Here is a 24,950-nt window from a genome sequence, read left to right as displayed (position 1 = left end):
CCTGAGTCATGGGATCACAAAGTTGGTATTTATGATTTGAAAAGCTCAGCATGAAGAAACTAAGAAACATAGCGTAGAGAAGCTCAGAGCGTAGTCTCAGAACACTCGGAAGGTAGATCAGAGAGGGTCGGGGCGTACGCTGGGAAGGTAGATCGGAGAGGGTCAGGGCGTACGCTGGGAAGGTAGATCGGAGAGGGTCGGGGCGTACACTGGGAAGGTAGATCAGAGAGGGTCGGGGCGCACACTGGGAAGGTAGATCGGAGAGGGTCAGAGCGTACGCTGGGAAGGTAGATCGGAGAGGGTCAGGGCGTACACTGGGAAGGTAGATCGGAGAGGGTTAGGGTGTACACTGGGAAGGTAGATCGGAGAGGGTCAGGGCGTACACTGGGAAGGTAGATCGGAGAGGGTCGGGGCGTACGCTCGGAAGGTAGATCGGAGAGGGTCAGGGCGTACGCTGGGAAGGTAGATCGGAGAGGGTCGGGGCGTACGCTCGGAAGGTAGATCGGAGAGGGTCAGAGTGTACGCTTGGAAGGTAGATCGGAGAGGGTCAGGGCGTACGCTGGGAAGGTAGATCAGAGAGGGTCGGGGCGTATGCTCGGAAGGTAGATCGGAGAGGGTCAGGGCGTACGCTGGGAAGGTAGATCGGAGAGGGTCGGGGCGTACGCTGGGAAGGTAGATCGGAGAGGGTCGGGGCGTACGCTCGGAAGGTAGATCGGAGAGGGTCAGAGTGTACGCTTGGAAGGTAGATCGGAGAGGGTCAGGGCGTACGCTGGGAAGGTAGATCGGAGAGGGTCAGGGCGTACGCTGGGAAGGTAGATTGGAGAGGGTCGGGGCGTATGCTCGGAAGGTAGATCGGAGAGGGTCGGGGCGTATGCTCGGAAGGTAGATCGGAGAGGGTCGGGGCGTATGCTCGGAAGGTAGATTGGAGAGGGTCAGGGCGTACGCTGGGAAGGTAGATCGGAGAGGGTCGGGGCATACGCTGGGAAGGTAGATTGGAGAGGGTCGGGGCGTACGCTGGGAAGGTAGATCGGAGAGGGTCGGGGCGTACACTGGGAAGGTAGATCAGAGAGTATCAGAGCGTATGCTCGGAAGGTAGATCGGAGAGGGTCAGGGCGTACGCTGGGAAGGTAGATCGGAGAGGGTCGGGGCGTATGCTGGGAAGGTAGATCGGAGAGGGTCGGGGCGTACACTGGGAAGGTAGATCAGAGAGTATCAGAGCGTATGCTCGGAAGGTAGATCGGAGAGGGTCAGGGCGTACGCTGGGAATGTAGATCGGAGAGGGTCGGGGCGTACGCTGCGAATGTAGATCGGAGAGGGTCGGGGCATATGCTCGGAAGGTAGATCGGAGAGGGTCAGGGCGTACGCTGGGAAGGTAGATCGGAGAGGGTCGGGGCGTACGCTCGGAAGGTAGATCGGAGAGGGTCAGAGTGTACGCTTGGAAGGTAGATCGGAGAGGGTCAGGGCGTACGCTGGGAAGGTAGATCGGAGAGGGTCGGGGCGTATGCTCGGAAGGTAGATCGGAGAGGGTCAGGGCGTACGCTGGGAAGGTAGATCGGAGAGGGTCGGGGCGTACGCTGGGAAGGTAGATCGGAGAGGGTCGGGGCGTACGCTCGGAAGGTAGATCGGAGAGGGTCAGAGTGTACGCTTGGAAGGTAGATCGGAGAGGGTCAGGGCGTACGCTGGGAAGGTAGATCGGAGAGGGTCGGGGCGTATGCTCGGAAGGTAGATCGGAGAGGGTCGGGGCGTACGCTGGGAAGGTAGATCGGAGAGGGTCGGGGCGTATGCTGGGAAGGTAGATCGGAGAGGGTCGGGGCGTACACTGGGAAGGTAGATCAGAGAGGGTCGGGGCGCACACTGGGAAGGTAGATCGGAGAGGGTCAGAGCGTACGCTGGGAAGGTAGATCGGAGAGGGTCAGGGCGTACACTGGGAAGGTAGATCGGAGAGGGTTAGGGTGTACACTGGGAAGGTAGATCGGAGAGGGTCAGGGCGTACACTGGGAAGGTAGATCGGAGAGGGTCGGGGCGTACGCTCGGAAGGTAGATCGGAGAGGGTCAGGGCGTACGCTGGGAAGGTAGATCGGAGAGGGTCGGGGCGTACGCTCGGAAGGTAGATCGGAGAGGGTCAGAGTGTACGCTAGGAAGGTAGATCGGAGAGGGTCAGGGCGTACGCTGGGAAGGTAGATCAGAGAGGGTCGGGGCGTATGCTCGGAAGGTAGATCGGAGAGGGTCAGGGCGTACGCTGGGAAGGTAGATCGGAGAGGGTCGGGGCGTACGCTGGGAAGGTAGATCGGAGAGGGTCGGGGCGTACGCTCGGAAGGTAGATCGGAGAGGGTCAGAGTGTACGCTTGGAAGGTAGATCGGAGAGGGTCAGGGAGTACGCTGGGAAGGTAGATCGGAGAGGGTCAGGGCGTACGCTGGGAAGGTAGATTGGAGAGGGTCGGGGCGTATGCTCGGAAGGTAGATCGGAGAGGGTCGGGGCGTATGCTCGGAAGGTAGATCGGAGAGGGTCGGGGCGTATGCTCGGAAGGTAGATTGGAGAGGGTCAGGGCGTACGCTGGGAAGGTAGATCGGAGAGGGTCGGGGCATACGCTGGGAAGGTAGATTGGAGAGGGTCGGGGCGTACGCTGGGAAGGTAGATCGGAGAGGGTCGGGGCGTACACTGGGAAGGTAGATCAGAGAGTATCAGAGCGTATGCTCGGAAGGTAGATCGGAGAGGGTCAGGGCGTACGCTGGGAAGGTAGATCGGAGAGGGTCGGGGCGTATGCTGGGAAGGTAGATCGGAGAGGGTCGGGGCGTACACTGGGAAGGTAGATCAGAGAGTATCAGAGCGTATGCTCGGAAGGTAGATCGGAGAGGGTCAGGGCGTACGCTGGGAATGTAGATCGGAGAGGGTCGGGGCGTACGCTGCGAATGTAGATCGGAGAGGGTCGGGGCATATGCTCGGAAGGTAGATCGGAGAGGGTCAGGGCGTACGCTGGGAAGGTAGATCGGAGAGGGTCGGGGCGTACGCTCGGAAGGTAGATCGGAGAGGGTCAGAGTGTACGCTTGGAAGGTAGATCGGAGAGGGTCAGGGCGTACGCTGGGAAGGTAGATCGGAGAGGGTCGGGGCGTATGCTCAGAAGGTAGATCGGAGAGGGTCAGAGCGTACACTGGGAAGGTAAATCGGAGAGGGTCAGTGTGTACGCTGGGAAGGTAAATCGGAGAGGGTCAGTGTGTATGCTCGGAAGGTAGAAGCGGTTCAGTCAGAACACAGACTTGCAATATGCCCTGAGAATGGAAGGCAGCTTCGTCTCCAGCCAAAATGTCAAAATACCACTGTTTAACTTCTGCTGAGCCCATAACGTAGCTGTGTTCAAATATATTAATGTAGTTATGGGGCTCTTTTACTTGCCTATGACATTGTCACAAGCAAGCTTTTTCATTGTACCTGTACCTCATTGCACTTGTCTGCATGGCAATAAACTCAATTAAATGTCTATAAAATAGGTAATTTCTCCCACGCTCTTAACACTTCCGGTAAATGAAGGAAAAGGAAGAAAATTAGGAAAGAACTAGACACCCTATGCAATATCTGTTCATTCTTTTCTTCAGTAAATTACTCAAATGGTTGGGAATGAATATAGCAGAGAGAATCTAGGGGTCATGCTGTCATGTGAATGAATTTACAACTGCTCACAACATGAAGCCAAGGTTTCCAACCTCAGTCACTCGTTAAGTTGTTCATGCTGGAAGGGCAATCAAAATGCACACTGTCCCAGTACACCCTCACTATTCCTGTGTCCATTTTACAGAAGACTGGAATTCCGAGTCACATGAAGTTTAGTATCGCAATCCATGGTCATAAACAAAAATCAATTGTGTTTTACTTTGGAAACAAGCTTTATGCATTTATAATTTTAATCACTTGGAATTCTCTTGAATGCCTCCAGATGTTCACACATTTTAAAGTGGATGGTATAATAAACTGCTTGCATGTTAATTCATACTCTCCACATTTTAAAAAGTGTTTTATTTAGTTTTTTTAAACAGAGGCAAGTCCATGTGGTTCTTGGAATTGATTCACTGAGTAGTAATGAAATCTCGCAGCAAGTATTGAATGTGAAGCGTAAAATTCCACATGAGTGTTTTGAAGTTGAAAGCAAAGAAAATGACATCATGCTACTCCAAGTAAGTGATTGATTATTTATAGTAATGCACGTTGCACTACACATCAAAGGGAGCAAACTATCTAAACTCAGGTGCCAAAATGTTAAACCCTAATAATCTGCTGTCCGACCACAGAGAAATCCCCATGGTTGAAGAACTGGCTCACCAGATAATGTTTGCTGTTTCCCCATATCCATTCAGATGAGCCCTGGTTTGCTGCACTCTCTTCTGACTGACTCCTTGGAGCTCCAGTTCCTACACATCCTACCATCTAACTAAGGCCTTGTCCCATGATCTCCCCCAACTCACCATGACCCTGGGTTTTGTTCTTTTTTCTTCTTCTTCTACCTTTTCTTCTGCTTTTCTTCTTTTCTTCTTTTTCTTCCTCTTCCCCTTCCTCTTCTTTTCTTCTTTATCTTTTTCTTCTCCTTTTCTTTCATCTTCCTCTTCTTCTTATTTTTCTGCTTTCTTTCCTCTGCTTCTTTTTCTTTTCCTTCTCCTTCAGAGGCAAACAGCTTTAAGGCGCATAAATGACACCTTCTGAACAGGAGTGTGACTCAGGATATCTCAATCCTAAATATTAAGGGTCTCGGCCTGTAACGTTGACTGTTTACTCTGTTCCATAGATGTTGCCTGGCCTGCTGAGTTCCTCCAGCATTTTGTGCGTTGCTCTGGATTTCCAGCATCTGTAGATTTTCTGTTATTTATATATATTTATATGAAAAAGACCTGTATTCTTAAGGAACTGCACTATATATTTAAAACAAAAAATCATGTGATCCTTTTGGCAAACTATTGTTAATGTTAAATTGTATTTTATTCTGTAATAACTTTAAAATCAACGATTCCATCTCTTGATTATATCTTGGACACTTCACCGGTACATGCTCAACCATTTCTTGTAGATTACAAAATTCACATCTCTCATTATTATCTTTCCACTTCTTTCATGATATTACAATTATGTCTTCCAGTTCTCTCTTCATCCTATTGTTTTCTGCATATATTAGATTTAATTTTAATAATGTTTTTCAGTTCTCCTTTATTGTAATTTATTTGAATGTGCACCTGTTCATCTAGTTGCCTACTTTGTTAATTTATCCGATTGCTTGTTCCTTTTAATACCAATGTGTGCTGGAATCCACATCAAGCGTATACAGGGTCCCGCCATTTTAACTCTAAGTAAGGTTGATATTATCTCTGGTCTTGCCTCTGAATGTAAAATTTTTCAGCTCCTGAGTGTTGTGCTTGAATCAGACAATATTACAAATGTCTTCGATCTCCCTTCCTCCACCCAGTGCACAGTGAATAGTCCGGCTGTCATTTCACCTGTATGCATTGAGAAATCGCCATGTTTCCTCACTCTTCTTTTTAAATGTTAAGATCAGTCATGACAAATCCTACCCCTAATCTCCTATTACAGTTGTGAAGCATCTGTGTTTATATTTGTAAATATCCAAAATAATTATTATGTACATAAGATTCAACTCTATCTTGATTTAAAATCACTTCTATTTTTCTGTCTCCTTTCAAAATCCACCCCAGGGCTTCACACAGCCATGCAGGCACCCCAGGAAAAGGCACTGTAGCGCTCACTGCCTTACTAATTCCTGCCCTTTCTGCTTTTTCTTCAATAATCCATACAAAACTTTTGATTTTCTTTCTTTCCTTTCCCCAGCATGGATCTAAAAGCTCTCAGTCCCAAGTGGATGCCATTGCTGTTTAAAGTGGCGTTCTCATCAGCAGTGGGTGTGATGTAGCTACCGCCATCTGATCAGCTTTGACCCACCCGCTCGTGCCCTTTCTACTTTTCTGCCTCCAAGACGATCACTAAAATCTGACGTTGTAAACTGGGTGCAGACTCCACACATTCAGTTTTCTGTGCGCCACACCCCCATCCCCCACGAGCCTTTCACCGACGACTTAAATCCCTTCTCAGCCTAGAGAGAAGATGATCCACTGTAAATTATACTGATGTACTAACCTATGAATCGATCACACAAAGCTGTCTCATCACAGGGAAAGAAAGGGTTAACACTCAAGAGGTAAATGATTCCTACACTAAAGGCTGATTTATACTTGTGCGTCGCATCAACGCCGTAGGTAACATGTTCCCTACGCCATACCTACACCATACCCTACGCCGTAGGGTGTCATGCACCTCTCCAGAAAAGTTACTCACACGTCGCAGTGATGCAGAACGTGACAACTGAGATTGGTCAGCTTGGTAGCATCACATTTCCGGTTGCTTCTTCTCCACCATGTCTGTAGGCTGTGCGTACACTGATGCAAAATAGATGAACCAAATTGTCAACTCTACCTGCCGACATGCGAAAGTGTTTGAAATGCATTTCCTCGTCCATGTCTCTCACAAAGAAACTCAACACAGTGGCATAGAAACCCCACCGCCAACGAGCATTTTGGCTCACACCAACGCATGCTCAGTACGGCGTAGAGCAAAGCAGAAGTGAAAATCAGGGTTACGGCATAGGCTGCGGCATAGCCCATACACACAAGTACAAATCAGCCTTTAAGGTAAAGTAACAAATCAGAAAGTCATTTTAATGTCTGAATCGGAAGCGGAAAACTATGCTCTACATATTATTCAATTCATGACAAAGATCGAATTATTCAAGAAGGTAAACAAAAATTAAAGCCCAAAAGAAAACAGAAATCTGAATCTAAAGTGGGAGGATGCTGGAAGTGCTCACCATGTCTGTTGGCGGACCTCAGAAGACAGATGAATATTACAGTATCAACAAACATACTAAAATTGGACACGTTCTGTATTTCTATATTTTGTTAACCTGTGATCGGATTTCTGATCATTTTAAACTATTTGGGCAGTTTCCTGATCTTCAGAAGGAGGCACATTTAAAGACGGTGCAATCTCTCCAGACACAAAGTGCTAGAGGAACTCAGCAGGTCAGACGCCATCTATGGAAAAGAGTCAACAGTCGACGTTTTTGGCCGAGTTCTTGGCCCAGAATGTCGACTGTACTCTTCCACAGATGCTGCCTGGCCTGCTGAGCTCCTCTAGCTTGGTTTTCCCACATCTGCTGACTTTCTGGTCTTTGATCTCTCTGGAGCTGTGCACCAATTGCTGCGTGCCGCAATGTTTATCACGGAAGGTTTAAGGATATCTGCTTGGAGTTGCTGGGGTGGCATGGCTCGAAGTGCCGGAAGGACCTACTCCGTATCGCTAAATTCAAATAAATAAAATATAAATAAACATGCTAGAGATTTGATGTGCAGGAATAAGACAAAACCATTGTTTTTATTTGCTACAGCTGGAGACTGAGGCAAAACTTAACAAGTTTGTGGGCCTTCTACCACTGCCACAAGAGGTTTCGGATTTGAAAGAGGGAACGGTCTGCACGGTTGCGGGATGGGGAACAACAAAGGCAAACTCAAAGAAAGCATCTGATTGGCTCAGAGAAGCAGACGTAACCATCATAGACAGGAAAACGTGCAACAGTCGGAAGTATTACAACCGCCAGCCCTTAATAACTGAGAATATGCTTTGTGCTGGCGACAAAAAGGGAAAGAGAGATGCATGCAGCGTAAGTTGGATTGAAACAAAAATACGGTAGCAATAACTGAACATAATTAGAATTGTCTTCTATTTAGATTCAGTCTCTTCTGGTACTCTAAGCTATGAGGCAGTTTAATAGATTTTATCATAATCTATCAGAAGAATGAGGATCTCACTGAAACCTATCGAATATTGAACAGCTTAGATAGATTGGGGGTGTAGGGGATGTTTCCTATAGTGTGGGAGTCCAGGCACAGCCTCAGAATACAAGGACGTCCCTTTCCAACAGAGATTAGAAGGGATGTCTTTAACCGGAAGGTGGTGAATCTGTGGAATTTGTTGCCATGGGTTGCTGTGGAGGCCAAGTCATTGGGTATATTTAAGGTAGAGGTTGATAGGTTCTTGAATAGTGCGGGCGGCAGAGTTTATGGGGAGAAGGCAGGAGAGTGGAGCTGAAAGGATGAGATCAGCCATAACGGATTGGCAGAGCAGACTTGATGGGCCAGTCTAATTCTGCTCCTATGTCCTATCATCTAAGTACATCCTTTCATTACTGAAATTCTCAGTGCATCATAAATAAGTAGAATTTAAACATTTCAATGCACTCTATTTGGTCGAGGTATGGGCATCGCTGGTTAGGCATGGGAACTGGGGAATGTTTGAGGGGGATACTTGGGCCATGGAAAGAGGCACGGTTGGGGCAAAAATATTTATGGGGATTTGGGGAACGAAGCACTGAAGAAATCAAAAGTACAAATTACAGATCTTCTGTCCTTTTAATTCCCAATTATTTCTCTTGGTGTGATATCATTGGTCAATCCACACTGCTCCCAGGAATTTGGCGCTGGCCACTGTGAACATTAGCTTCTGTGTGAATGGGAAGCTTAGCAGGGATGGGTGATGGTCCGGCTGAGGAATCTAGAGGAACGTCATAGCCATGCATAGAAGCCCAGTCCTGCAAAATCGTTGACCCCAGGTTTTATGCTCATTTGTAAACTGGAATATTCATGGGCTGCAGAACCAGGATCTGTACCAACTTCACATCTTTAATTGATCAGACCTTAAATTCCTATGGTTAATCTGAGTTACATTTCTATTTTGTAGGGCAATTGAGGAGATTATCAGCAGTCTGCACTCTACAGGGCCCCTCAGATAATTGCATGTCAGAAAATTGCATGGTGTTGCTCTTTAACCTTGTAGGGACTCAATATACATGCATCTTTGTATCGTTTTTTGACAACAAGCAGGAGCCATTGAAAATTATGGGCATTACGGTAGCTCGTTTTCCTTTGAAATGGGTGCCTAGGAATATTTAGGATCTATTCTAGTGAGGTGAACCAGGAGGTCAGGAAGGTCAGAGAATACAAGAAATAGAAGCAGGTCACAAGGCCCCTCCAGCTCATTCCTCCATTCAACATGATGATGACTGATCTGGTCCAGACTCTTCTGCCAAATGCCCTAGCCTTCAATTCCACACTCTCTCAAAAATTCATTTACCTCTATTTCAAATACTTCTAAAGACCTGGTCCGCCTGCTCATTTGTGTTAGAGAGTTCCAGAGATCCATTATCCTCAAGAAAAATTTTCTACACACTCAGCTTTAATTGACCAGGTCCTTATCTTGAAACTATACTTCCATTTCTACCCAATTTCAGACTCTCCCAGTAATGAAAAATGTCAATATATACCCTGTTACACTCCTAATGATCTTGTATCTTTCAATAAGACCACCCCTCATTTACTAAACTAGTATATTAAACTCCATTCGCCAAGTCACTCACTCAATCCGCATCCCAGTTTGAAGGCCTAATATCCTCAGTAAATTCACTTAGACAAATTTTTTTTTTAAATTGGATACTCTAAGTTCTTTCTCCTTCTCCAAGTCATTAACATAAATGGTAAATAATGGAGGTAATCATTGATCCCTCAGCTATTCTGCTAGTTATAGCTTTCCAGCATGAAAAAGTCTCATTTGTTCCAACTCTTTGTTTTCTCACATGACAGCCAGTTTTGAATCCATGATAGCACTCTATCTTCAATGCTATTAATTTATGCACCAGCGGCTTATGGAACATCTGATTAAGTGCCTTTGGGAAATCCAAATATACCACATCCGCAGGTTCCTCTTTACTACTCTGCCTGTTAGCTGAGAGAACTTAAGCAAGTTTGTCAAGCCTGTTTCACTTTTCATGAAACCACGTACTCTTCAGAAGTCCCCTTAAATGATTAACCAGCATTAAAGTGCTGTTCACTGTGAATATAAAATACGGCTGCACTGACCATTTACAAGATGCTCACTGACACTCCATTTTTTTCCCCGCCATCTTTATCTTTTGTCACCACAATGCCAAGGAGTTATCAGGGAAAAGATTCTTTGCAGAAGTTTGCTTATGAAGGGCTCTCCTACTACATCTTGTCAAGGCCTTGACATTTGATACCAAACTGACAAGAGCTGAATAGGTCTCTGCATTTTGTACAGACTGAAGCATTTCTGACACGTCTTTGTAAGTGACTCCAATGCCAGGATCTAGTGGCTATAACCATTGGTCATGCTTTGGCTTGTAGATTATGTAGTTATCTATTTCCAGCTTCTGGAAGTAACGTCATAACGTATTTCTGGCACAACACATTAGATGTTTCAAAGTCACTCTTCTAGTGTTTAAAGACTTTCCAAGGAAAACTCAGACCATAGTAGCTTAATTTAAAACATCTCAAGATGATCAAAGCACCATCACTCATACCATTCCAGAAACCTTTCATTAACCTATCTTCCTTTGTATTTTAGGGAGATTCAGGTGGACCACTGGTTTGTAAGAAGCAACTCAGAGGAATTGTATCGTATGGAAAAGGTTGTGGACTTCCCAAAAAGCCTGGTGTCTATACAAGGATCACAAATAAATATATTCAGTGGATTCGGCGATTAATAGACTAATTCTTACAAAAAAACTTGAACTTTAATCATGATGATGTCTTTTGTGGATCACTGCTATTCTGCCAATTAGAAATAGTCTTTACATTTTAAGTTTATAGACATCGTAGTCTATAACTTTACTCTATGTGGAAAAATTGTGCATACTTTTAAGACAGAAAATGATGTTTTTGCTATATTAATCTTACAATAAATGAATAAACCTTATGTGCTCTATTGGATGAACGTATCAAACTGGCTGACTTACTTGCATGTCTCTGAATCAGAATTCTGTGGGATTTGTAAGTGTTACCTGTGTGAGATTTACATTGATAGATCACAAGAGCTGGCGAGCACAATAAAGCAAAAAAAAACACTGATATCCTGATGAGTTGTAGAGCCAGGATCACTGGGAGTATTTAAGGAGGCAGTGTGCACTATTATTTGAATCATCAGGGGATAGAGGGTCAACTGGAGAGTTGATGCAGAAGGTGAATGAGGCCTGTGACACGTCCATTATGATTATATTGATTGTAGGCTTGTGGCATTCCCCTGTTCCTATTTTCTTATGTTCTTATATATTGAGATGAATTAATTAACAGATAAAAATATAAGAGTGAGAATAAAGGGGTCCTTTTCTGATACAGATCATAACTAGTGGGGTGTCTCATGAATTGACGCTGCATGCAATCACAAACAGGAGAAAAACTGCTGACGCAAGCAACACACACACAATGCTGGAGGCTCAAAACGTCAACTGTACTCTTTTCCATAGATGCTGCCTGGCCTGCTGAGTTCCTCCAGCATTTTGTGTGTGATGCTGTATATTAGTGGGGTGTCACTGCAGAATGGTGGTTAGGACAATATGATTGTAGTTCAGAGTTCAATTCCAGCATCCTTCCGTACAAAAGTTTATATGTTCTTTCTGTGTGCACGTGGGTTTCCTCCCACAGTCCAAAGATGTACCAGTTAGTAGTTGAATTGGTCATTGTAAATTGTCCCGTGATTAAGATAGGGTTAAATCTGTGCGTTGCTGGTGCGCTTCAGGCTAATTGAATGTAGAAGGATATGGCAGATGGAATATAATATGGAAGATGAAAGGACATGGCTTAGAAGGAAAGAACAGCAGATAATTTTCAATTGAAAGAAGGTGTTTAAAAAGATCACTGACAAAGTTAGCAATTGGTCTTTATTGCAAAAGGATTGAGTGCAAGAAACAGCTTTGGGAATATTGTGTGTAGGTCTGTTCTCTCTACCAAGGTTATCCTTGAAGTAAAAAGAATACAGGAAAGAATCACTGGTTTAGTTCTGTGAATATCATGTTACTCAACAGAGTTGCAAGGAGAAAGTTTTTCACCAGAGAACTGCAACTTTCTAGAATTTTCCACCCAAGGGGAATGTTGGCGCCCAAAGGTTCAGTACATTCAAAACAAATGAGTATCAGGTTTATTATCACTATCTTGTGTGACATGAAATACGTTGTTTTGCATTAACACTGCACAGCAAAGACATAACATTACAATGAATTATAATATAAATATAGAGTGCATAAAAAATGACAAGGCATTGTTGATGGGTTCATGGAATGTTCAGAAATCTGATAGCAGAGGGGAAGAATCTGTTACTAAATTGTTGGGAGTGGGTCTACGGGCTCTTGTACCTCCTTGATGATTGCAGTAACGAGAAGAGGGCATGTCCTGGATGATCAGAGTGCTTCGTAGCAGATGCTGCCTTTTTGAGGAACTGCCTTTTGAAGATCTCCTAGATGGTGTGGAGGGCTGTGCCTCCACACCAGGCTCTGATGCAGTAAGGTACTAGGCTTTTGGATATTAGGGAGTTGAAAAATATGGGGATTGTGTAAGGAAGTGTCAGCCCTCTAAACATTCAGCTGTGACCTTATTAATGACTGAATGGCCTACTCCTTCAAAATTATGTAATCCAAACATCCACATTTTCTATGCCCTGAAAGGCCCCATTGGCCAATTAAATCTGTCACATTGAGCACTGGCCTCAGGTACACATTGCCAGTTGATCTGTTGGGTGTTGAGTTTCCGTTTCTCGTGTGAGCTGCATGGTTCATGACAGTGGCAAAGGATCATCATACGTTTATCCCTATCCCAGGACCAGCAGGTATGTGATGTTAAAGGATCTGTTCAGGGACCAGCACATACATGCCATTACGAAGAAAACATGGCCGTGCCTCTACTTTCTCAGAAGTTTGTGCAGATTCCGCATGTCGTCTAAAACTTTGACGAACTTCAATAGATGCGCAATGGAGAGTATCCCGACTGGTTGCATCATTGCCTGGACCAATGAAGCTCAAAACTTCACTCACTTCAATACTGAACTACAACCACTAGTCTCACTTTTAAGTACTCTATAACCATGTTCTCCGTATTATTTATTTGCTTATTTTTTTATTATTATTAGTTTTTCTTGGATTTTCACAGTTTGTCTTCTTTTGCATTTTCGTTATTTCTCTTTTTGTCTTTTACTGGCTTTACGTCTCTAGCCTCAAATGCATTTTGTGCATACTTTGGCTTAACATTTCTATATCAGATATAATTGTGGGTTGTTTTTGATTTATGGTCTGACGGTTGCAGGTCACTCTGAATATATTCTATACAATCTCAGCTGAGGTGGGTAGAACTGAATGGGCAACTGACTCATTAACAAAGTCATTAAATTCTTGGCCCCGCACAGAATGGAAATAAATGAGAATGAGAATAAACTCCATTTTTTAAATGTATTTATTTATTTAGAGATACAGCATGGAGAAGGCCCATCTGGCACTTCAAACCATACCTATCCAGCAGGTCCCGACAACCCCGATTTAACCCTAACCTAATCACCGAGCTACTAACCTACTCAATACATCTTTGAACCATGTATAGCCATATAACAATTACAGCACGGAAACAGGCCATCTCGGCCCTTCTAGTCTATGCCGAATGCTTACTCTCACCTAGTCCCTCTGGCCCGCACTCAGCCCATAACCCTCCATTCCTTTCCTGTCCATATACCTATCCAATTTTACTTTAAATGACAAAACCAAACCTGCCTCTACCCCTTCTACTGGAAGCTAATTCCACACAGCTATCACTCTCTAAGTAAAGAAATTCCCCCTCGTGTTACCCTTAAACTTTTGCCCCCTAACTTTCAAATCATGTCCTCTTGTTCGAATCTCCCCTACTCTCAATGGAAAAAGCCTATCCGCATCAACTCTATCTATCCCCTTCATAATTTTAAATACCTCTATCAAGTCCCCCCTCAACCTTCTACGCTCCAAAGAATAATGACCTAACTTGTTCAACCTTTCCCTGTAACTTAGGTGCTGAAACCGAGTTAACATTCGAGTAAATCTTCTCTGTACTCTCTCTATTTTGCTGATATCTTTCCTATAATTCGGTGACCAGAACTGTAAACTATGGAAAGAAACTGGAGCACCCCTGGAAAACCAGTGCGTTCCACAGGGAGCACATACAGAGACGCCTTACAGAGGACACCTGAACTGAAATCCAATGCCCCAAGCTGAAATAGCTACCGTGATACCCAAGTGTGATCAGGCCATTTTTTCTCATTGTCTAGTTCCTACTCGGGGGTCCAGTCACCCGAAGTCCGAAGTTGCAGCTTGTTGAAGATGTGGAGGAATTCTCACATCGTCAACTTAAGACAGTTAAGAAACTTAAGACAGTTTCACTTCTATGTTGCGCTGCAGGTTTTTCACTAAATTGCAGCTGATGATGTTTTAGCAGGACATTATCATTCAATCCGTCTTTCCTTGGCTGCAGGCTTAGCAAACACAGGGAGGAACACTGAAGATTTGGTTTTGTGCATCCTGCAGTCTGCATTTCAAGCAGGAGTAATTTCTAGGATTCAGATCAAGGAAAGAAAAAGTAGAAGTGATATACTTCCAAATCAAACAACACACACAAAATGCTGGTGGAACACAGCAGGCCAGGCAGCATCTATAAGGAGAAGCACTGTCGGCGTTTCGGGCCGAGACCCAAAACATCGACAGTGCTTCTCCTTATAGATGCTGCCTGGCCTGCTGTGTTCCACCAGCATTTTGTGTGTGTTTGAATTTCCAGCATCTGCAGATTTCCTCGTATTTCCAAATCAAGATGTTGTGTGATTTGGAGCAGATCCTGTATGTCGGAATACCTGATGACCTACACACTATTTATTTGCCACCAATACTCAATGTGGAATAACTGATGCAATGTGAGAAATATAACTATGCCACTTCAAACAACATATTAAGTGATAGAGTTCAAAGTTTTAAACAAGTCTCAAGCTAATAGTTATAGTTTTCTGGTTAGTATTGACCCTGTTGTGTGGCTTTTCATAACGGAATAGGTATCCCCACACCCACAAAATGCTGGAGGACCTCAGCAGGCCAGGCAGCATCTTGAATGATCTTTATTGTCATTATACATAGGTACAATGAAACTCTGTTTAGCTTCCTCTCAGGCAATTAAATAAAGCAGTAGATAAAAACAAGACAGTAATAAAAAAAAAGTATTAAATAGATAAGTAGCAAAAAATAAGTTGCAGCAGCACCAGAATATCACAGTAATGCACAAAGTGCCGTTAGTGCAAGTATTTGAGTCCCTGTGTGTGCTCACAGTTTGTCATTGTTCTGTGGGAGTGGTGTGATGGAGGCCACAGCTCTGGGTTCCTCAGTCTGTTTGTTCTGGTTTTTAGTGTCACATTATAGGTGTTAACATGTTTTGATCTTTGTAACAATGACATCAAAGTGAAGAAACCACATCCCTTTGAGTTTAATATAAATTACCTGAAAATTTGACAATGAGCTCGAGAACAGCCATAATGAACTTTTTGCAGCTCAGTCTGTTTGTTTTGATTGCCGTCTCCTTCAGCCCAGCCAGTAAGTAAATTAAGGAATAATTAAACTTTATATTAGGATTTATGTTATTGATGTTTAGTTGCTGATGTATATATTGAATATTGTTTACAATAATTAGCCTCATATTTTCAATGTCTGATACATATTTTTCAGTCATATTTATGCCAATATTTATTTCCTTGCAGTTTTGTTTCTCGTTTAAACACATGTTTTAGCACAAATAACAAACTTAATGGAATTTATGAGGTAAATGTGACTCAGTGTTAAAGTTCCTGTAAATCTACTTGCTAAGATGCAACAAGAGAGTTTTATTTCCTTGAGGAGTAATGAACAACTGACAGACAGATGTAATTCTCTTGGGTATAATTTGAAATTTGGAGAAGGTATTAAACAAGCAATATTGAATTTGCTACCCATTATATAATTTCTCTGATTCCACATTTTCACTGATTGTCATCAGTGTCTACCTGGAACATTGGACTGAAGCCTGGGAACAGACAAGTTCTCCATGAGACTATCTGTGGAAAGTGACTTCAGGACAGGAAAGGCTCAGGCTGGGAAATGCTGGTATCTGTCTCCCATTGGTGCCAAGAGGAGGGGGAACTACTAACCTCAAAATAATTTTCCTCAAGTCATTAACCTTCACCACTATCATATTTCTCCCTCCCTGGGGGCCATGTCAGTGATTAATTAACTGCTCCTTTACACCCTCTCACAGCCGACATTGAGGCTAGAGGGAGGTGCAGGTAATAGCAACATGTTCTGATAGCAACTGTAGGGAGCTGTTAGACTCAGCATCAAGCATGTCGTCTCTGTTACTATCCTCTCTGTCTTTGAGCCTTTCCTCACAGGCATTAACCTCTGTTTGCTTTAAAAGGTGATTGCTCAGAAATCATTGGGGGCAAAAAAGTGAGAAATCATTCCAAACCATACATGGCATCAATCCAGATGAAAGGACAGCATATGTGTGGAGGAGTGTTAATAAAGCCATCTTGGATTCTGACTGCAGCACACTGCAATCTGTAAGTTATAATTATAGTATACGACAATATATCTTAATAATTTACATTTCCTTTTTCACTCAATGTAATTTGTTAGTTTCCCACGGTCTTTGATGATGTGTGGGTGTGTACCATCTTCTATCAGACCATCCTTTCTTGGCATTTCTCAGTTTTCTAATCGGCTCCAGCATTTACATAGTTAATCTACATCTCTTATATAATTAGAGCAGCTAACATCTCTTCTGACACACTACAATAAGAGGAGCTAGCATGCTGAGGAAACACCAATTTCCAACGGGATCCCACTACCAAGTACATTTTTCCCTCCCTCACCCCCCTTCTGCTTTCCGCAGGGATCGCTCCCTACGCGACTCCCTTGTCCACTCGTCCCCCCCATCCCTTCCCACCGATCTCCCTCCTGGCACTTATCCTTGTAAACGGAACAAGTGCTACACCTGCCCTTACACTTCCTCCCTCACCACCATTCAGGGCCCCAGACAGTCCTTCCAGGTGAGGCGACACTTCACCTGTGAGTTGGCTGGTGTGGTATACTGTGTCCGGTGCTCCCGGTGTGGCCTTTTATATATTGGTGAGATCCGACGCAGACTGAGAGGCCGTTTCACTGAACACCTACGCTCAGTCCGCCAGAGAAAGCAGGATCTCCCAGTGGCCACACATTTTAATTCCACGTCCCATTCCCATTCTGATATGTCTATCCATTGCTTCCTCTACTATCAAGATGAAGCCACACTCAGGTTGGAGGAACAACACCTTATATACCGGCTAGGTAGCCTCCAACCTGATGGCATGAACATTGACATCTCTAACTTCCGTTATTGCCCCTCCTCCCCTTCTTACCCCATCCCTGACATATTTAGTTATTTGTTTTTTCTCTCTCTCTCTCTCTGCCCATCACTCTGCCTGTTCTCCATCTCCCTCTGGTGCCCCCCACTCCCCTTTCTTTCTCCCGAGGCCTCGCGTCCCATGATCCTTTCCCTTCTCCAGCTCTGTATCACTTTCGCCAATCACCTTTCCAGCTCTCGGCTTCATCCCATCCCCGCCAGTCTTCTCCTATCATTTTGCATTTCCCCCTCCCCCCACTAATTTCAGATCTCGTATTATCTTTCCTTTCAGTTAGTCCTGATGAAGGGTCTCGGCCTGAAACGCCGACAGTGCTTCTCCTTATAGATCCTGCCTGGCCTGTTACGTTCCACCAGCATTTTGTGTGTGTTGTACCAATTTCACTAACTGGTTTCTGAATCCAAGTAGTGAGGAATTTATTCTTAATTCTTCTATCACACCTTTGGATCACCGACACCTATATTTCATTTTTCTACAGTCTTCTTGCCTCTTCCAGAAAATTATTGTTAGTATCTTAGACTTCATGCAAACCAAAACCACACTCACTGACCATTGGGCAGGGGCTGTCTTTCCCTGGAACATTGTGGTCAGTTCCTTTGAAAATCTGTCTTACTTCATCACAAGCAATCACAACACAAGAGGTTGCAGAAGCTGGAAAATGGAGCGACACACAAAATGCTGGAGGAACCTTACAGGTCAGGGAGCATCTGCAGCTGAGGGAAATTGACAGTCAACATTTCTGGTCAAATCCCTTCATCTGGACTAGACTAGAGTGAGTCCAGATGAGGGGTCTCGACCCTAGCCATCAACTGACCATTTCCTGCCACAGATGCGGACTGACCTGTGGAGTTCCTCCAGTACTTCTGGATGTGAAAAAACCTTAAAAACACTGAAAAACACTGGAAAATCTTAGAAGTCTTCGGGGAGCACTTACAACCTTGAGATCCTTGACGACCTTGAAAAGTCCTTGAGAACCTTGAACACTTTGGCTGAGATACTTAGACCCAGAAAGAACTGTCAGGACCCAGGAAACGTGAAATCAAAACCTAGGGAAGGATCTTGGAAGGAGGTTGATCATAATGTTTTACATTTCCAAAATTTATACTGTTAAATTGAATGTTGGTTTGTTGAATCAAACAAATTTTATTGCAAAGCCTGCTTAAAGTGCTCAACTGCAATGCCTACGGGAGTCAAGGGTCCCCGAAGTTGGGAAACTGGACACTCACGACTTGAGAAGCTCAGAACGGAGACTGGAGAAAGTCAGAAATATAGACTAGAGAAGCTTCGTACGTAGACATGGGACACTCGGAATATAAACTCAGGATACGTCCTGGGAATAGAAGGCACCCTCCATCTCCAGCCACCGATATCAAAAAGTCGCTGTTCAATCTTCGCTGGGTCTAGTATTTGGCAGGATCCTTCCATCATGATGTGTGCTGGCAATATTGGAACCCAAATGCAGTGGGAAGACAGTACTCTGATGTAGAAATGGCGATGAGAGTTTTATTCATAACAATTCCCAAAGATCATCAGTGGCCTGGCCGAGTGACGTCTCAAGAAGTTACATTCTCTAAACTAGGACCCTGCTATTAGCACTAATCAGGCATCCGCTTAAATAATACAAGAAATAGAATCCCTGACCCTATCAAAATGAACTTAACAGGCTCAAACAGAAGGCTCCATTAGACACACTATGCAATATTTGTGTTTTCCTTTTCTGCAATAAATTACTCAAGTGGTTGGGAAAGAATATAGCAGGGGGAATCTAAGGGTCACACTGTAACGTGCATGAATTTACAACTGCTCATAATGTGAGGCCAAGGTCTCCAAACTCCGTCACTTTTTAACCTTTTCACACTGGAACTGCACGCAAAGTGCGTGCTGCCCCAACACACTTTCAGCATTCCTGTGGCCACCTTACAGTAGACTCGAATTCCTAGTCACGTAAACTTTAGCATTGCATTCCTCAATCACAAACAAGGGTCAATTGAGCTTTAACAAGCATTATGTGTTTATAACTATAATCACTTCGAATTCTCTCAAAAGTCTCCAAATTCTCACACATTTTAAAGCAGATGATATAATAAACTGCTTGCAACATAATCCATCCTCTCCACATTTTAAAAATGTTTTATTTAGTGGCTTTAAACGAAATCAAGTCCGTGTGGTTCTTGGAATTGATTCATTGGGAAGTAATGAAACCTCGAAGCAAGTATTGAATGTGAAGTATAAAATTCCACATGAGTGTTTTGACATTAAAAGCAAAGAAAATGACATCATGCTACTCCAAGTAAGTGACTGATTATTTATAGTAATCCATGTTGTATTATAACACAAAGGGAGCAATCTATCTAAGTTCAGGTCCCGAAATGTTAGACCATAATAAACTGCTTTCTGACCATTCAGATATCCCCATGCTTCAAGAACTGGCTCACCAAATTCAACCTCTCTTCATTTAAAACCACTTCTCTATTTTTCTGTCTCCTTGTGGAAGTCCACCCCAGTGCTTCACACAGCCGTGGAGGCACCCCAGGGAAAGGCAGCGTAGCACTCACAGCCTTATTCTTGCTCTTTCTGCTTTTTCTGCAATAGTCCATGCAAAGCTCCTGATTTTCTTTCATTCCTTTCTCCAGCATGGATGTAAAAACTGTTTAGTTGGATGAGTTTCTCTGTGCCCTTGTAGGTTTGTCCGATAGGTTAATGCAAGCTGCGTTCTCCTCAGTTCCAGAGGTGTGTCTCCCCACTTCAACTGCATTGCCACCATTGGTGTGGTTACTGCCCCACTGATTAACCTTAGTGTTTGACCTTGAACTTTCTTGAGCTGATGATACACCATACTTTCATAGTCCAGTACTGATCTTATTAATCCTATATATATTGCTTACAAGGATTTCCAATCAGAATCCCATTCCTTTCCTATTAAACAACTCATAACATTTAGAACTTTCTTACTTTTGGTTATTATTTCCTTAATATGTGTTGACCATGTGAGTCTGTTATTAAAACAAATTCCTAAAAGTTTAAAGGTATCCACACTTCCTACTTACCTGGGTCCCAGTCCACATGTTCTCTTCGTTACCTGGTTCACTGGAAAATGTGTTATGATTCTATGTAACTACTAAAGCAAAGAAATTAAAATGTGTGTTGGGGGGGCAGCGAGGGAATAACAAAAACAACTTGTCAATGTCTGTTAATCTGGCAATGCTGAAGTCCCAAGTGTTCAGGAGTAATTTTCATTACCTCTGTATTTGCTCTCTATCAAAAAAATGAATTATTTTATTTTTTACTGTTCCTGTTTACTTAAGAGGCTGAAGTTTATTTATTTTCCAGACACTGGCCAGTTGTATAAGGAGCTCCCAACCCAGTAAAATCCCGTTATTTATTGAAATTTTCAAATCAATCCACAAGTCCTGTTTCATTCATTCCTTCGCCATGTTATTTTGATTTACCCAATCAAAATCTTTTAACCTCCCGAGATTAATAGTGGTTAACTTAAAACTGTGTAATCACCACTTCATGCTCCTTTGTTTGCACACTTTAATGCTACAGCTGCGAGAGGCAAATGTTCAGCAGAGCGCCCCCAGTAATTCTGTGTGGGAGGCACGCTTGCTCCTGGTGTTCTCAGTCCCAAGTGGATGCCATTGCTGTTCAAGGCGCATGTTCTCATCAGCAGTGGGTGTGATGTAGCTGCCGCCATCTGATCAGCTTTGACCCACCCGCTTGTGTCCTTTGTACATTTCTGCCTCCAAGACGATCACTAAAATCTGACGTTGTAAACTGGGTGCAGACTCCACACATTCAGTTTTCTGTGTGCCACACCCCCATCCCCCACGAGCCTTTCACCGATGACTTAAATCCCTTCTACGAGTAAGAGCTGATGTACTAACCTACGAACTGATCACACAAAGCTGTCGCATCACAGGAAAAGAAAGGGTTTTCACTTAAAGGGAAAAAGATGTTACTCTGAGGGTAAAGTAACAAATCAATAAGTCATTTTAATATTCATAAGATGCAAAGTCTGAATTGGAAGCAGAAAATTATGCTCTGCAGATTATTCAATTCATGAAGAAATAAAATTATTCAAGAAGCTAAACAAAATTCAAAGTTCCCCGTTTGACAGAACTGGTCCACACCCTCAGATTTTTTTTCTTCAGCTCCTCCCACTTTCTCCAGACTCAGGGGTAGCCATGGGCACCCGCATGAATCCGCAGCTATGTTTGCCTCCTCATTGGTTAATAGAACAGTTCATATTCCAAAGCATTCCCTAGCAATTCTCCCCAACTCTTCCTCTGCTACATTTACGACTGTGATGTTGCTGATTCTTGCACCCATGATGAGCTTGTCAATTTCATCAACTTTGCTGCTAGCTTCCACCGTGTCTTTAAATTCACTTGGTCCATTTCTGACACCTCCCTCCTCTTTCTCAATCTCTCTGTCTCCATCTCTGGAGACAAACTGTCAACTGACATCTTTTATAAACCTACCAAGTCCCATGGTTAACTTGACTATACCTCTTCCAACCCAGTCTCTTGTAAAAACATTTTCTCAGTTCCTCCACCTCTGCTGCATCTGTATCCAGGATATGGCTTCGCTTTCACGTCCTCCTTCTTCAAAGAGTGGTGTTTCACTCTCTCCACTATGATGCTGCCGTCACATGCATCTCCATTTCCTGAACATTAGCACTCATCCCATCTTCCTGCCACATTAACAGTAGTAGAATTCCCCTTGTCCTTGCTTACCAACCCATCAGCTTGTACATCCAACATGGAATCCTCCTCAGCTTCTGCCTTCCCAAAGAGATCCCTCTCCCCCGTCCACTTTCTTTAGGGATTGCTCCCTCCACAATTCCCTTGTCCATCTGTCCCTCCCGGCACTTATCCCTGCAAGTGACCTAAGTGCTACATCCGCCATTCATCTCCTTCCTCACCTCCATTCGGTGCCAAACAGTCCTTCCAGGTGAGGCAACACTTCACCAGTGAATCTGCTGGGGCTGCCTATTGTACCTGGTGCTCTCAATTGCTCTCAATGCGGCCTTCTCTACATTGGTGAGACCCATCATAAATTGGAGACCTGCTTTGTCGAGCATCTCTGCTCCATCCACCAAAAGCAATACTTCCCAGCAGCCAAACATCTTAATTCTGATACCCACTCCTTTTCCATTTCTCCTTCAAGTAAGCCATTCCCTTCCCACTCCCGTCTTTTTCTATCCCACTTCTTCACACTTGCCCATTACTTCCCCCTGGGTCCCCTCCTCCTTCCCTTTCTCCTGTGGTCTACTCTCCTCTTCTATCAGATTCCTGGGCCAGCCCGTCCCCCCCCACATGGCTTCATCTATCACCTGCCAGCTAGCTTTCCTCCCCTCCCCCCGCCTTTTTATTCTGGCATCTTCCCCCTTCCTTTTCAGCCCTGATGAAGGGTCTCAGCATGAAACATCAACTGTTTATTCATTGCCATGCATGCTGCCTGACCTCTGGAGTTCCTCCAGCATTTTGTGTGTGTTGCTTTGTATTTCCAGTATCTGCAGACTTTCTCATTTTTCTGAAAGAAAAGTAGGAGAATGCTGCAGGCACTTACTAGGCCTGAGGGCACCTCTGGGAAGGACAGGTGGATATTACAGATGAGCTGTGAAAGTGGACAGAACGAAAAATACACATGTTCTACATTTATTTTAATGTTTGCTTGGATTTCTGACCATTTTCAACTGGTTTCTTGATCATTAGAAGGAGGCATACTTAATACTGTGTGATCTCCCCAGAGCAAATAACTGTCCTGTTGCATGCACCAACATATTCTTCGCAGAATATTTAAGAATACGTTTTAGGGTTTGGTGGGTTGTCATGGTTCAAAGGGTCAAAAGGGCCTACTCCACATTGTGTCGTTAAATTAAAATAAATAAATTAACATGCTAGAGATTTTATGTGCAGAAATAAGAGAAAACCAATGCTTTTGTTTACTACAGCTGGAGTCTGAGGCAAAACTTAATGAGTATGTGGGCCTTCTACCACTGCCACGAGAGGCTTCGGATTTGAAAGACCAAACGGTCTGCACGGTTGCGGGATGGGGAGCAACAAAATCAAACTCAGACAAAGCATCTGATTGCCTCAGAGAAGCAAACGTAACCATCATAGACAGAAAAAAGTGCAACAGTCGGAAGTATTACGACCACCAGCCCTTAATAACTGAGAATATGCTTTGTGCTGGCGACAAAAAGGAAGGGAGAGATGCATGCTTTGTAAGTTGGATTGAAAAAAGTATGGTAGCAATAACTGAACATAATTAGAATTGTCTTCTATGCAAGCTCAGATTCAATCTGTTCTGGCACTATGAGGCTGCTTAATAGATTTTATCAAACTGAATCTATCAGAAGAATGAGGATCTCATTGAAACCTATTGAATACTGAACAGCTTAGATAGTTTGGACTTGTAGAGGATGTTTCCTATAGTGGGGGAGTCTGGGTGCAGCCTCAGAATACAAGGAAGTCCCTTTCAAACACAGATGTTGAGGAATTTTCTTTAGCCAGTGGATGGTTAGTCTGTGGAATTGACTGTCTCAGACAGATGTGGAAGCTATGTCATCGAGTATATTTATGGAGGAGGTTCATAGATTCTTGATCAGTGTGGGCGTCAGGGGTTATGGGGAGAAGATGGCAGAGTGGAGCTAAGAGGATAAGAGATTCCAACAATCTTCCAGTAATCTATCTTTCTTGTTATTTTAGGGAGATTCAGGTGGACCACTGGTTTGTAACAAGCAACTCAGAGGAATTGTATCCTTTGGATATAAAAAAACTTGTGGACTTCCCAAAAAGCCTGGTGTCTATACAAGGATCACAGAAGAATATATTCAGTGGATTCAGAAACTAACAGATTAAATCTTACAAAAAATACTTGTGTTTTCTTCATGATTATGTCTTCTGTAGCTCACTGCTATTCTGGAATTAAAAATAATCTTTACGTTTCAATTTTACAGACATTGTGGTTCAAAGCCCTTGTCTCTATGGAAAAATTGTGCATATTTTCAAGCAGGAAAATGATTTTTTTTTGCTGTAATAATTTTGCAAATAACAAATAAACCTTATGTGCTTTATTAGATGAAGGCATCAAGTTGGCTGATTCACCTACATATCTCTGAATGTGAATTTTGTGGAATCACACTTCAATGTTTGAAACTGTTATCAGTGTGAGGTTTACACTGATAGGGAAAATAGATCACAAGAGAGCATACTCAAAATAAACCCAAAAAGAACACCATATCACAGTGATGGAGGAACTCAGCAGGCCAGGCAGCATCTATGGAAGAGTTTGTTGGCATTTCAGGCTGAGCCCCTTCGGCAGGACACACATTAGGGTTGACAATACCCTTTTCCATAGTTACTGCCTGGCCTTCTGAGCTCCTCCAGTACTTTGTGTGTGTAACACTGATATTCTGATGAGTTGTAGAGCCAGGATCATTGGGAGTATTTAAAGAGGCAGTGTGCATTATTATTTGAATCATCAGGGAACAGAGGGTCAACTGGAGAATTGCTGCAGAAGGGGAATGAGGACAGTGACAGGCCTGCTATGATTATATTGAATCATATATGACATTAATTTTGAGACTGAGTACTTGTTCTGCAATTCTCAGCCAAGGTAA

At 43.7% G+C, this 24,950-nt stretch overlaps 1 protein-coding gene across 1 annotated transcript in view; it reads left to right on the top strand.

The window, feature by feature from the left end:
• LOC132404491 (kallikrein-11-like) overlaps positions 1-24,407 on the top strand; it is a 32,849-nt gene extending 8,442 nt beyond the window's left edge. The window contains exons 3-9 of the mRNA XM_059988647.1: positions 4,017-4,167; positions 7,437-7,709; positions 10,466-10,610; positions 16,336-16,480; positions 19,460-19,610; positions 23,280-23,552; positions 24,037-24,407. Coding sequence (XP_059844630.1) covers positions 4,017-4,167; positions 7,437-7,709; positions 10,466-10,610; positions 16,336-16,480; positions 19,460-19,610; positions 23,280-23,552; positions 24,037-24,189 — 1,291 coding nt within the window. The 3' untranslated portion in view covers positions 24,190-24,407. The remainder of the gene's footprint in view (positions 1-4,016; positions 4,168-7,436; positions 7,710-10,465; positions 10,611-16,335; positions 16,481-19,459; positions 19,611-23,279; positions 23,553-24,036) is intronic.
• The last annotated feature ends 543 nt before the right edge of the window (positions 24,408-24,950 follow it).

This window comes from Hypanus sabinus, chromosome 14, assembly GCF_030144855.1.
Source record: "Hypanus sabinus isolate sHypSab1 chromosome 14, sHypSab1.hap1, whole genome shotgun sequence".
Lineage (NCBI taxonomy): Eukaryota > Metazoa > Chordata > Chondrichthyes > Myliobatiformes > Dasyatidae > Hypanus > Hypanus sabinus.
Note: the sequence above shows the minus strand (reverse complement) of the source record. Positions and strands in the feature narration are given on the sequence as shown.